At 38.0% G+C, this 14,432-nt stretch overlaps 2 protein-coding genes and 2 long non-coding RNA genes across 5 annotated transcripts in view; 2 read left to right on the forward strand and 2 right to left on the reverse strand.

The window, feature by feature from the left end:
* LOC143379019 (long-chain fatty acid transport protein 4) overlaps positions 1 to 6,445 on the reverse strand; it is a 19,581-nt gene extending 13,136 nt beyond the window's left edge. Inside the window, exon 1 of the mRNA XM_076831295.1 lies at positions 6,255 to 6,445. Coding sequence (XP_076687410.1) covers positions 6,255 to 6,445 — 191 coding nt within the window. The remainder of the gene's footprint in view (positions 1 to 6,254) is intronic.
* Positions 6,366 to 8,117, forward strand: LOC143365931 (uncharacterized). Its single transcript, XR_013084619.1, has 3 exons — positions 6,366 to 6,482; positions 7,413 to 8,013; positions 8,103 to 8,117. It is a non-coding gene; the product is annotated as an uncharacterized LOC143365931 (long non-coding RNA).
* A 1,211-nt stretch (positions 8,118 to 9,328) lies between these two features.
* Positions 9,329 to 9,963, forward strand: LOC143365932 (uncharacterized). The gene is made up of 2 exons (XR_013084620.1): positions 9,329 to 9,668; positions 9,707 to 9,963. It is a non-coding gene; the product is annotated as an uncharacterized LOC143365932 (long non-coding RNA).
* LOC143379029 (integral membrane protein 2B) lies at positions 9,785 to 14,357 on the reverse strand. 2 transcript variants are annotated; one of them, XR_013088409.1, is made up of 6 exons: positions 14,098 to 14,357; positions 11,872 to 12,354; positions 11,062 to 11,176; positions 10,840 to 10,986; positions 10,550 to 10,748; positions 9,785 to 10,439 (listed from the first exon to the last, which is right to left on the reverse strand). XR_013088409.1 is itself a non-coding variant. In XM_076831323.1 (5 exons), exons 1-5 carry the CDS (start codon positions 14,176 to 14,178, stop codon positions 10,669 to 10,671), a joined length of 906 nt encoding a protein of 301 aa, XP_076687438.1. In that variant the 5' UTR covers positions 14,179 to 14,357; the 3' UTR covers positions 9,785 to 10,668. The 2 variants fall into 2 exon arrangements, 1 of the variants encoding a protein (XP_076687438.1); XM_076831323.1 differs by having other exon boundaries at positions 9,785 to 10,748.
* Positions 14,358 to 14,432: the final 75 nt, after the last annotated feature.

Below are 14,432 nucleotides of genomic sequence, written 5' to 3' on the forward strand. Positions count from 1 at the left end.
CCTTGTAGACACCTGTCACGCGAATATGATTGAACAGTGCCCGTGTCTATAACGAAGGAGAATTGTCAAAGTTCTGGCACTGTACTCCAACGATATTTTCTGTTTGCATACTTTCTAATTCAATTATTAATATCTGTTATTTCTGTTTTTAAATTTCATTATTTTGAATTTCCACTGTTAACAATTTCAGGGATAATGTGGTCGGGTCAAACTGTGCGTGTTAAAGTAAAAATGATAAAATACATCAATCACTTGTCTCGCAGATACTCTACAGGAAACGGACCAATGCTGATAAGCCAGTTAATGCACATAATAAAAATTACTCAAGATAAATCTTATTCAACACAATTCTGGAAATAGTGCAGGCTTAAATAAATTTTTTATAGCGATTGCGGAGTGAATCTGAAAATTCTTCTTTCACTTTCTGTTTTGTTTTTTAATGCGCACAGTGTGAAAATATGCGTTCAGGATTTACAGAATAAATTCTAACAGGGATAAGTGTTCGATCCATGTTGACCAAGCATTCTGTATTCAGTTTTATGGGTACTGTAAGCTGTCGCAATCCTGAAGCCTTTCTTAACGCCCTTATATCACCTTCGAACGAGTAGGTATATTCTTTCGAAAATTGTTCTGCATAGAAATTGCTCGAATCCACAGGCAATCCACAAATTCACTTCAGCTCTGTCTCTCAAGCTCCACTGTAATTTAAAGAAAATAAAATGAAGCGAAGCGGGGCTTAAAATATCGATGTAAATTTTGAGTATGATGAAAAGAAGATAGAGGAACATTTTTGGGAAGACTTTTTGCAACGGAATGAACGGGATGCGGGCGATCGTTAGAATGCAGGATAGAAAAGAAGTTTCTTCCGTCTTGTTTAGCAAAGATACGTAAACTTATGTGCAGCCTATTAATAACAATTCTCGTAGCGATAGCGGAGTGAACTTTGAATGGAATAATTCTGGGGAATTGCGATCCACTACCGCGAAAACGAAGCCGAATGTATGAAATTGTATAACTATCCGTCCTTATCGCATTCCCTTCGATTACTGTAATTGGATTCCTAAGGCTTAGGAAGCTTTATATTTTCTTCGGGATTTGGAAAAATCTCGTTACGCCGGTTCCTGAATCAAGCATTCTTTTCCAATACAGCAAAGCATTTGACCTATTATAATTGTCAGGTCCTATCGAACGCTCATTACCATAGTTAAGTCATCTAATTTATGATACAAAACTCATACAAAAATAACGAGATCTTCAATCGATCTTTGAAAATATAGTACAAACGTTTGCGGTATTTATTTTCTTTTACAGGAAACAGTTAATTAGATCCCACCTTCGCTAGCTCAATAATTAACGCCCGAAAATCAGATAAATGAATTGTCGTTTCATAAAGCTTCTACTTTTTCTTCGAACTTAAATGAACTTTAGATTAATTTTAAAATCCATTTCTTCCATGCGCAGCTTAATGATACGTGAAACATTGTTACAAATTGTGGGATGTAATTTCTATAATTTTTTTTTTTCAAAATAGAACTCCCACACTTTAATTCGTTTCCTATATACGTGTTTTATATGTATTTATACATAAATATCTTTAATGAAAGTACCGTTTACTTCCCCATTGCCTAAAATCAAAATCAGATATTCGTTTAAAAATTGGAGTGTACTTTGGATTCGGAGCGCTTCAACTGTGATTGAGTTACTCATAAACGTTTCTCCTTCAGATGACCGTTGTGACATTCTAAGGCGAACTATTTAATATTTTTAATATCAGTCATGCGCTGATGCGGACATAAACGGTATAGAATATCAAAAACATTTATCAGTAATGATATGCGTCAACAAGGCCGATATAATCGCCAGCAACAAATCGTGTACAAAGAATGAAATGTGAATAATTTGCGGTATATAATACAAAGAACATTTCTTAGCTATAATGTGTGCCAGTAAAATTGATATTCCTCAGCAATACGGTACGAAGGGCTGCATTTAAATAATTCACAGTACATGATAACATGGAAAGCATTTGCCAGTCGCAGCGTGTACGAATAGAATTTATGAATTCATCTTCAGATTCGCTGGCATAAATATGAAAAGTTTACCTCATCTCGAATAATCTTTCCGCACACACTCATAAATATCGTCTAATTAAGGGGTTACATACGCCTAGAATGGTCGAACAGATCGATTTTTCCAATAAAGAATTCGCAGAAGCTACATCAAAGGAAGGTCAATTACGTGACCTCGAAATCGACGATTTTCTAAAAGTTCAAAAAACAAAAAAAATATCTCACTTTAACCGGTACCTTAAACTTTAAACGCTATTTTCTCGAAACTATGTTTTTCAACTCGGTGCCAATGATTTGAAAAACTGATGAAATTTCTCTAGAAATTTAATAACTATCAATTATTAATATTGGTTCATTTTTTAGTTAATATTAATAATTAATAATTATTACATTTCTAGAGAAATTTCATTAGTTTTTCAATGATCAGAAAGAAACTGTGGTTTTAAAAAAACAATCGTTATGATGTGTGAAAGAATTGATTGTGAGAAATAATCGTGCCAAGTGTCATTCAAATCGGTGCAATAGTTTTTTAAATATCATCGGCACCGGTTTGAAGAATATAGTTTCGAGAAAACAGCGTTTAAAGTTTAAAGTACAGGTTAAAGCGAGGTAATTTTTTTTACAGAAAATCGTCGATTCCGGGGCCATCGAACTGACCTTCCTTTGATGTTGTAGCATGTGCGAATGCTTTGTTGGAAAAAATCGATCTTTTTGACCATTCTAAGTGTATGTAATCCCTTAAGGGGGTAGGTTACCCTAAAAATTTTCGAAAATTGTTTTTCAGGATGTTTGCATATTCCGCTAGCTGCATCTTTTCTACGTATTTTAAGCGCAACCGGGCCCCGAAATTCTAAAAAATGAAGGAATTACAGTAAAAATTGCACGTGCCTGCACATGAGATCGGATAACGATGTCCAACTTTAAACGCGAATTCCCAGAAACTACATTTTCCAAAACGGTGAACATAAAATCTCGAAAACCGCTCGAACGATTTGAATGAAAATTTACAGGGAGTTGCGGAAAATTATTCCCCTCCATGTATTGGGAGCATATTTTCAATATAAATTCTTAAAAAAAAAAAGATAAAAAATATTTTTCCAACAAAAAAGGAAAAAATCAGAAACATAACATAAAAATTGTATTAATTTGTTTAACAAAATTTTGCTTCCTGCACAAGATGGATACTGTCTTACAGGTTATAAAAATGCCTTTACTTTGTGTTTTAAGCAATTCACCTGTCCGGAATCGTGTTCACCATCAAACGATGCATCGCGTACACGCTCTCACATTTATATTTATAACTTTTTTTCCTATAAATATATTTAAAACTTTCTTTTTGCGCATTAAAGTCAACGAAATGACGATTAAAAATTAAAGCAAAAATTATCTCAGTATTCATTTATTACTTCAGAATATGCGTTTGAAGGAGGGCCTAATTTTGGGCTGTTGAGGTCTGGGTTAGGGGGTAACCTACCCCCTTAATACACGTCAGGCCTTGACTGCAACAAAATCGGTTTCTTGTATCTAGGCCCGGCTAGAGCCTTTGTGCGCCCTAGACGAGCTTGCCCAATTACTTCGCCTCTCTGATGCCCTCAGCTCTAATTTTTATTCGTAGCTTAATAAATTTATAGTGAAACTTGTAATATTTACTTCAAGAAATGCCAACAATGGCAAGACCATTTTGCGCCCCTCGTGAACTTTGGACGAGCCAGGCCTGCTTGTATCAGGCGGACATCTTTCCGTCCCAATATTATGCAAGTAGTTTTCCATTGAAAATAATGCGTGCAATTGAACCACCTACGTTCTATTGTCTTTCCATGCGCATTACTTTTGCGATATTCGTCGACGCAAACGCATTTCTGTCTGGAGGAGGCGGTTCTTTTGTTTAACGGTTCCTGTGGCCAACATGTGCAACCTTGCGCGGGTCAGTGACCGAGCATAATTCAAGAAAACGCCTGCTGGATATATGTCCTTGTAGACGCAAGCGAGGTGCACGGAAAGTTGGAATTAAAGAGACAGAAAAAAGCCCACCGGCGCGCGTATTATCAGTTTTATATTAACTCGAGGCACGATAACGCTGATAGAACGAGCTGCATGTGAAAGTTGTACTAATCGGGTCAGGCGGATGGCAGCTCGCGTTTTCCACGTTCTACGGTGGATCTGTTGCAGGGATATTTTCTCTGGGTACCTAAAGTGATGGTCAAAACAGAGATTAAAGCTCATATTTTTACATATTCGCGTAACAAGCTTAACCCTTCGTTGACACTTTGGGTGTGAGCCACCCATAAGCTGATTTTCACGCTCCGCACCTTCTATATGCAAGTTAAATACCTTTTTTCAAAAGCTAATTTGCAAATATTTTTTTTCTTCAAAGTATTATATCTGAACAAGAACTCTGTAGATTTTTAGCTTCTAATATTGAAATTTGTAAAAGTTACAATTTTTTGAAGATTTTCTTCGTCTTTTCTCGACATATGGTAATCTAGAATTTTTGTGTAAAAACTCTGATAAAATTTCAATAAATAAATTAGTGCAATACATTCTAGAGACCTTGAAATTGGCACGTGATTTTTTTCATAGAAATTGTATTCTTTAGATAAGAATGGCAGTCGTTTAAAAATTGCTCTGGGTGTGAGCCACCCACGTATTTCAAAGTTGATCGAAAAAAGACGTGTGTCAACGAAGGGTTAATACTAGGCTCTACGTGTTAGCTTGGTGCCACTGGTCTATTCTAGAGAACCCCCCAATCCATGGGTTATAAATATTTAGGTGTACATTCTTTCTAACAGGAACTATACTGTATCTATCTCACAGTTTAAACTTTCTTCTGCAATTGGAGAAATTGAAGAAAATCGGTGCTTGTAAATATTGTAGATTTTGCGAAGCGTTGATATTGTGGAACGTGAAACGTTCAACCGAAGATGGTAGTAATGAGTCGCTGCAAAGAAAAAGATTTGTGATAATGAAAATGGAGAATGACGACTATTTTTATTCGACTGATTGGGGAATTATTTTAACTTTTCATAAAAATAACCCACCATAGATTCCTTCGAAGCTGTATTTTCGATGGTACACTACGATTTTTCTAAAATTTAGTACAACTGTTCCCTGGTCCAACTTGAAAACTTTGCTCATTTTTAATTTCCTACATGAAGCAACTTTTTGAATATTCACAGATCGAATACTCGACATACTACCTACTTGAACGTGCGTAACGCAAACCGGGAGAAACTAGAACAGTAGGGTATGTACGTTCGAGTCTAGCCCCGTCGAACTTTTTTACCTAAAATTATCGTTTACATAAATCTTTTCTCGTTATTCATACGCGACTCGTTAACAGCGACGTGATCTGTGTAATTTATTCCAGCAATTTCCAAATAAATTTATTTGTGTCACGACACGAATAATTTATTCGTTCGTCGTAACCCGATTACGTATTTCATAGTTAGGGACGAATGAAATATCGAGATCGAGTAAAAGAAAAAATAACAATTTATTTGTATGTAACGAATAAGCTCACGTTCGTGCAACAATTTATTTCGATCGAACAGTTCCCTTACGTGTCTTGTTACGGGAATAGAAATAAGTATATTCTCGTTACTCCCGAATAGATCGCGATATGCTTTTATTTTTAAATTTGATTCACCTATGATGTCGATTACGCCCTACAAACACTTTTAACTATTACTTAAGAGATTTGAGGGGAATGAAACACGACTCGAACTGTTGACACTGATTTCCAATGACTTTCAGAAATCATTCCGTAGAGTATTATGTAGACAACTATGTACCTCGGACAACTGTTCTGAGACACGGATTCGACAGATAAATGTATATTGTACCTATACACCAACAACCTCTTAATAAATCCATCATTTCTCCGCAATGCACCATAAATCAGCCGACAATATTTTCATGGAAAGAGAAATTCGCATAGCGGTAAATAATCGCAGAAAATGTTTGCTGGAATAGTTTGTCTCTCGGCAGCTAAAAGGGTGATAAATACTTTAACGATAAACATAATAACTGCGCGCAACAGGAATTTGTTGGAAAGATACTGTCTGAGATAAGCGAATGGTAATGGGTAAATTGTGTTTTTAAATATTCAAAGTACGCATGATTCCAGCAGCGAACAAGTTTGAACGCTCCCAAATCATCCCCTTCAAAAGAACGTTCAAGACTTACGTTACATCGCGCGGCAGAGTCTTGCAGATGATATACAGCTTCCGATGGAATCTGCAGAGCACTGGCAGCAGGACCACAGCGAGGATGATCTGGGCAATTTTATTGAACCCAGGGAACCCGAGTCGGGTTGCAACAGTGGCAACCATTGCACCCAAGATCGCCAGGGTTAGCAATAACAGTCGGATGTCCATGCCCTCGTGTCACCCACTGTCTCTCCACCGAACCCAGGTACCCGAAACTGCGAAATGGTAGCAGGAGTTCAATTCGTTGTTATTTCAGAATGGCGGTGAGTATCACTGAACGGCCTCTGTACTTCGTTGTAACACGGCGGTACCAAAGATCGAAACCGCCTAGCTCCGAGTTACGGTAAATTATGACTGAGCCCATCCGTTTCGCGACTCTTGACTTCGAAATTAGCCCCGAAACCACAATGACCGCTTTTCGTACCGAGGACTTACGTAATACGCTACCATCATTTTCTTTAATTCGGTGCAGCACGAGCTGCAACGATCAATACACTGCGTTTTAGGGATACGCAATGTACTGCGACCGATCCTCGGCATGTCGAACCCACGCAAGGCTACCGCGATCGATTCCTCGTATGCCGAGAAATCCACGTAAACACCGCGGGACGAATAAGTACGTAGAATAGGAAATAATATAAAACAATCACGGTCGAACGCGAGGCCCCCCGCGTGACACGGTAGTCGATGGAGTATATTTCGGCGGCACCGCGAAGATACGGCATTCGATTTATCAAAACTGCACCAAACATTGTTACGCACCGATGCCTCGTGTGTTTCTGAGCTACTCGAGATGCGGATATATCGCAGCTCGGGTGCAACGTGCAACGCGAAATGCCAGGATGGGACACCGGCCCCTTTGTGTCGCAGACACACGCGGGGATTATACCACGGTCAGCCTCTTTGTTTCGAAGTCGCACGTGGCGAGACGATTACTAGATTATACTTTCAATGATACACGGGAAAACAGCGCAGATCAATGATTTGCTCGTGGAAGAGGCACGAGGTGTCACGATCAATATCCCGTGTGCCAGAGGTACGCGAACGTGCCACAATCGATTCGATTCACCTTTACGTTTTACAATTAACACCGAGGAGGCATATCACAGAATGATGCGCAATAACACCGATCCAGTACCTTGTAAACTTGTAACTTGTAACTCAGGGAGAAAACCAAGTACCACAATCGATCCCCTTTGTGCCCGTCCCGGAGATCCGCACGGAGCAAGTTCGCGTTTCAGAATGCACACGGTGTCACGCTCGACGACAGTTAACTGACAACACTAACAGCCGATGAGGCTACTGACTGCGAAGCAAGCAAACGCGTTACTCTGACTTGGCCGCTCCGCTATTGCGCCACCAGCCCAAGAATTATTCCTGTGCACTGCGCGGCGGTGTTCACGGCTGCAGAAAATCGAAGTTTTATTTTAACGGGGGACCCCTACCCATCTGCTCGCCTACGGTTGTGCACGTTCCCGTGGCAGTTACTAGGCATGCCCGAACGCTGCGGAGCCTCGCGAATGCCTCACTTCCACGCTTTCATTTCGCGATACCCCCGAGGCCTGTTTTCCGCGTATATCCATTTAAAGAAACCTCTCGGACGGAATGAATGGAATAAAACCACACGTAGGAATGCGCCGAACGTGTTAGCGAATCTTTCTAGCTTGACGCATTCTGACATTTCGGCGGCGTAGTTTAAGCCGCCTTTGTATTTCTAAATAGACACGTTTACGAAGGTATCGGCGGCAAACAGGGAAAGATGAAATGTAAATTCAGTTGGGTTTTAGCAAATTAATTAACGAACATTCTGTTATTTATTCGATAGGCAGGCTTTCGTCCTTTGATTACTGTCGAAGGATAAGAAAGACGAGTAAAATAGAAACTGGTTGATATTTCTCGGAATTGTGAGATTTTCTATGGTAATTATTTACGAGATTCGTGATGTCTTTGGCATTGATAATTTGTTAACATAAACTGTTAACATACGCTGTCTTCTGCGAATTTCTTGCGAGTTCGTTAGAGGTACAATATACGTATTTATGTTAATTTCAACCAACTAAATGATTTCGACTTTTATTGCGCGACATATTTGCCAACATATCACACATACATTATGCACTTTACTAAGTATCTTTTTGTGCTTTCATTCACTTATTAAAAGCATGCTTTCATTCAATTATGAGATTTTTTTAACTCAGAATTTTACAAATGTACCTATGTATGCACGTATAAAAAAGTTACACTGGAGATTATTTGTACGAATTGCAAATTTTAATGCTTAAGATAGTATAAGCTTCGTAGTAGCTCTTACATATGGTGCCAAAGTACAGTGTCATTTTGAAGCAGCCACGTTGTACCTATGTGCGTATAACAAATGTATTGAGATAAGTGAATTATCACGAAAGCATGTAATTCTGTATAAATAACATCGAAAATACACATTATAATGAAAATCAAAGATATAATGAATAGATTAAAATGTCGTTGAATAAAATTATAAAACTTCTAAGCCCAGGCTAGATCGTCTCCCCTTATTATTCTTAATGCCAAAGTACCTGTGTATTGAAAGAAAGAGATAGAAATAGCAGACAAATCAGAGAAATATTATATCACTGTCCTTTCAAATTTTAATTGATGTATTCAAAATTGTTATAAATTCTCATTTTCTATCTTTAAAACAACAACATTTCTAGGGCACACTGTGCCTTTATTATGGTATTCATAAGACTTTGATTCACTGCTGTAGAATATCATCTGTATCGACGCATCAGCTTTTTCTTAATATGACTTTCCCACAAAATATTCAAGGCTTTTCACACTGGTTATAAAACACTGTAAACTGAAGGCAGAATACACTTAATACTTTATTATTTTAGTCCATAGAGCACAAATAAATGCTTATATTAGAATGCATTCATAAAAAAGACATAAAATAGGATTCATGATTTTTATTGAGCAATAAACTCGATTAATACTACAAACTGATGAATAGCATCAGTTTTCGTTCTTAAAACACATTTCTCAATATCTAAAATCAGTGAAATTGAATTATTTTATACATAAAAGATTACACGTAAATTTCTCATCACTACAATATTAAATACTGTATATTCGTAGTTATAACGTTAAAAAAAACGAGGACTGAACTAATTTCTCGCGTTTATAAAACTTTGAAATTGGAAGTGCAACTGTATGCACCCGAAGTCAGATCATTTCTGAGTATTAGAGCTTAAAAAATCATTTAGTCGCAATAATTGCAAAAAAATACTTGTTAAATACTTTGTTACACAACTAAACAATCATGCGTACACATATTATAAAAGAAACTTAAAATATTGTACAGAAGCTTGACGAAATATCCCTATACCAAACTTTCTTTTGTACCTTACGAGTCTATCGCATCAAATATATCGACGTCGAAACTTAGAGCAGAACTGTTACGAAACAGGGGAGAGATTCAGTATAGGGTTACTCAATTACATGCTTTAACTGTCGATGTTCACTCTGTTAATCTGGTCATATTAACTTTATTATCCATACTTTATCATTCTCAGTACATGTTTTAATGTTAAGTTTCTTTCAACAAATGACATGTATTGTTATACATTCATTACTATCTAATAAAAAGAAAACCAACACTGTATGAACATGCTTGAAGTAGTTGTTAAACGATCATTGATTTCAAACTAATCCCGGAAAATATTACGCTTCGGGGGTAAAAGTGTTCCAATCCACGATTTACAGAATTAGTGTACAGTCGACAAAAGAACATCACTGCTAGTTTGTACAATTTTTAATCGTTCGATCGTGCGATTATGCAGCAAGTGTACAACGACTTCAACACGGATTATTTATATTACTGTACTAGAATTGCATGATTAAAGAATTTAAGCATGGAAGGCAAAGAAACAGAAGAATATGCAGTTCTACCTTACGAATAAGCACCATCAGCGTTTCACTGGAACTTAATTTCGATACACATGATTTACGTTAAAACACAATAGCTCCTTAGCCGCATGAGCCATTTACAAACAGCACGATATTGAATTAAACTCTGATGAAACGTTAAACAGACGTAAATTAACTAATATATTCCATTTTTATTATCGCTTTACTGATTCAGAGCTACGATAGGAAACGATGGGAAGACTTAACGAATCTCCTGAAAATGAACGTACATTTAGAAATACGTAGCTGTTGATCGGAACGTTTTTAAAGAACGGGTAATCGGCGAGAATCACAATTGTCTGCCAGAATTTACGAAGGATTTACCTAAGTTTCTTGGGCTGGGGTACAATTTTTACACACTGATCTACTTGTAAATATTCTAGAATAATTATAAATTCCTTTTGTTTAATTTTCTGAGCTTTGTTTAAACTCGTTAACATCGTCTAAATTAAAATATCAAACTCTATAATATTCTTTCCTGCGAACTGTCCGAACACACCGCTTGATATGCTACGCTTGCTCACTGTGGAAACGAAAGTAACGGGATTAATACCATACAAAATGTCGCGTAATGTTCGCATAAGTGTTACCGTAATAGTACTGTAATAACTAACCGTGCGAATTGACTTTCGTCAACATGTAGGTTGGCAAATCTTGACACTCGTGAGCTATATACGTTCCAACGACCGACAGATCAGTGATCGGTGGTAGAACTACTTTCATTGTTTCCCTCACAATTTCTGTGTCTACTTCGTAGTATCCTATAAAAATGATTTTAAGCATTAATTTTACTTAAAAAGTCAAGTACAGTTATTTGAAAAATGTATGAAATTTACCATTATACATTTTTCTGAGAAGATCGTACATATTGTGCGGTGGTAAAACTCTTTGACGATTCAGTGGCATAACAAAACAGCATTGCCCGTCAATATCAATAATACCAGTTTTGTTCTGTAATAATATCCATAGATTATGTATCGCAGTCTGATTAAACCTTAATGCAATCGTTCGCATTAATTGCGTTTTGGGATATTATTCCGAAAGGGACCGGTGGCCGATCGAGATGAGGTTTGGGGGGAGGGGAGGGGAGGAGGTGTGGACCCTAAATCTAAAATTGTAGCTTCGGGTATTTATTAGTTTCCGAAATATTAATAAAAAATTGTTGATTTTTTTGGACGTTGGTGCAGGCCCCCTACTCGGGAGCCCTCCCGTCCTGCCATTCTTTATTTTTGAAATTTTGTAACCACAGTCTCATTTTTAAGCCGGGAATCCACCGAGAAGCTAAGCTAAGCTATGCTATACGATGCTATGTTTTAGCTTAGCTTTTGGTGGAAACGGTTCCATAAGAATGTATTCAAGCTATTTTTTTTAAAACGTAGCATGGCATGGCATAGCATAGCATGCCATAGCATAGCTTAGCTTCCCGGCTTTAGTGGTAAAGTGATTAAAAAAAATCGGTAAGGTGTACCCTTTTATGCACAATTAACCCCTGTATCTTTTGAACGCATTAATTGCCGAAGCTAAAATTTTATATTTGGGGTCTTTCCACACCCCTCGTAATACCCACCAAGTTTCATCTCGATCGGCCACCGGTCCCTTTCGGAAGTACAGCCGCGTTTTGTAACACTGAAACTTATTCAACTTACAATGTTAAAATCATGTATGAATCGGCCCTGACGCCCACCGCGAAAATCAGGGACATCGATCTTCTCGTAATGCTCGTTCTCCAAATCAATTTCGAATCGTTCTTTGAAAAATGTGCCTTGTATAGGCTCGTTACCAACACCCTTTTCAGCATACAAAGCTTCTTGTTCCGTGGCTCTTGCCAGGCTTTTAAACAGTTCAGGGTCGCCTAACATGGCTCGATTAACAGCGTCTTTGCCATAAGGTATTTTGTTCGAACTGTCGTATGGAATGCTGTACCATCCTGTTCTAAATCTGTGCATCTGTGTTCGAGCGTACTGCCTGTATATGTACACACCGCCGATGATACCAATTATGAGAATTATAATTGCAACGAGAAGTAGCAAAAAGGTAGCAGTGACACGAACACATATGCTTCTAACAACGTAGTGATTTCCGACATCACCTTTCTGACATTGTGCTTCTGGGTCTGTCTTTTCGTCTTCCTGTTAGAGGAAACATATTTATTTGTGAAAGCAACTGTTCATGAAACATATACTATACGCAAAGTAAAATATTCAGTATTCCAGTGAAAAATTTGAAAGAGACTTTCACAGATTGGTAAACAAACAATATTGCAAAAAATGAGTTATTATACTGTTAACGCATTATATTTGTGCCTCCGACAAGGAGAGGTTTTCAGGTGTTCACCTTCGATTGTTGTAGTTTTCGAACATGGTTTAGAGCGGGGTTGACTAACTGGTGGTCTGCGAGCCACCGGGGCACCTCCGTCTTGCTGCCATGCCGAATTGCCGCTTCCATACCCAGTAGACTCTGATGATCGCAGTCGAAAAGAGAAGGAAAGAAGGAGGAATTCGACTGCGATCGTCAGAGTCTTCTCTTGAGGAGTTAGTCAACCCTTTAGAGAACCAAAAGATAGCAAACACGTGTTTTTTAATTTTGGCCTGTTTGCATATTTAGGGGGTGAAAGCACCCTCAAAGTTCATAAGAAGAGGTATAAAAGTTCCTTGTCTTAGTTTAAAAAATATTATAACGTTATGTTGAATAAAACTTTGTCAATACTTGACACGCAATGTTATAGTATTCTTTGAAGTAACAAAAGGAACTTTTGTACTTCTTCTTATGAATTTTGAGGCAGTGGATTTGGAGATTCGGCGCACCTAGGCTAAGAAGTGTTTGCCGCCCTTTCCACGAAATATCAACAAATATTTTAATTTAAAATAGTTGAGGTAATTTAAAAATTAATTTAATATAGCAACGCACACACGCATTATTGCTAATTCGCTATATGAAAAAAAAGTGAATTGTTTTTGAAGCTGTCACTAGCCCCTGTATTTCAATCTTTCCAAATTTCTTTCGCTAAAAGCTTGCCACCTCCAAAATTTGTCATCCTATATAGGCTGCAGCCTACTTAGCCTATACACAAATCCGCCGCTGCCCTGAGGGGTGGTTTGACCTCCTAAATATGCAAACAGATCAAAATAAAAAAACACGCATTGTTATTTTTCGACCCTCTAAAACATATCCGAAAATCAAAGCAATCGCAGCAGGAAACCTGAAAAGCTTTCCTTGTGCGTGACGCTTTTATTTCAGTTCGGAAAACATTGGTCCACACGTATGATACGCACGAGGCTATGGTTGTATCAAGGAAGGTATTAGTATGCTCCGACGAGAGTGGACGGCAAAGGTTGTGTGAGTGTCGCCTGTGTGGACCGATGTTTTCCGAACTGAAATAAAAGAGCGCCAACCGTCGGTCTCGCTCGCACTAGCGGACGGCCGAAACGTCGCACAGGATAGATATATTTTGCCAACAGTATACTTATGTTCATTTTAATATCACTCGATATTAGTTCAATGAGTTTGCCATGCAAGTACTTAAGTTATTGTATAGTGACAATTTTGCTTAAAACAATTTCCGGGATATCTACAGCTGTGATAACACTAAAAAGCTTATGATAGCGAGTAGAGATAATGCACTGTTATCAAGTGAACACATAATTTACCATACACGCAGCAACGTCAGTACTAAAAAAAAAGATAATGCTGCGCATTAAGTAACAAATACATTGGAAAACAGAATTCGCTAAAAACAATCGTATCTGCCGGTAGCAAGGGTGAAGAATCGTATGTTTATTTACGGGGAAAGAGTTCATTCGATTCCTTTGATTTTTAATAAAGTTAAAATCGCGTGGAATTTAAAGCTCAGGGAGGATCAAAGTGGTGCTAACCATTGAATTCACTTCAACAAACAACGGTTGTTCCATTTTGTCCGTCTTCTTCTCGCCAATGGCCTTTGTGATGATCGTCATTTTGATGTTGTGGTTTCCAATACCCGTTCAGTGGAGATATCAGCGCACCTTCCGCGCGAACTGTACTTTCGTGCGTTCAACCTTGCAATTCTATTCGACGGTCACCGCGCTTCGACGAATGTTAACATAAAATAAGTGCGCAGGGTACACCAGAGCCCACAAAATTCCAGGATAAACTGCATACATACAAATGCAACCGAGATTGATCGGTGACAACCGCGCCCTCAATGCACTAATAATATACCGTGCGCGCA

The sequence above is a fragment of the Andrena cerasifolii genome, chromosome 2, assembly GCF_050908995.1.
Source record: "Andrena cerasifolii isolate SP2316 chromosome 2, iyAndCera1_principal, whole genome shotgun sequence".
Taxonomy (NCBI): domain Eukaryota; kingdom Metazoa; phylum Arthropoda; class Insecta; order Hymenoptera; family Andrenidae; genus Andrena; species Andrena cerasifolii.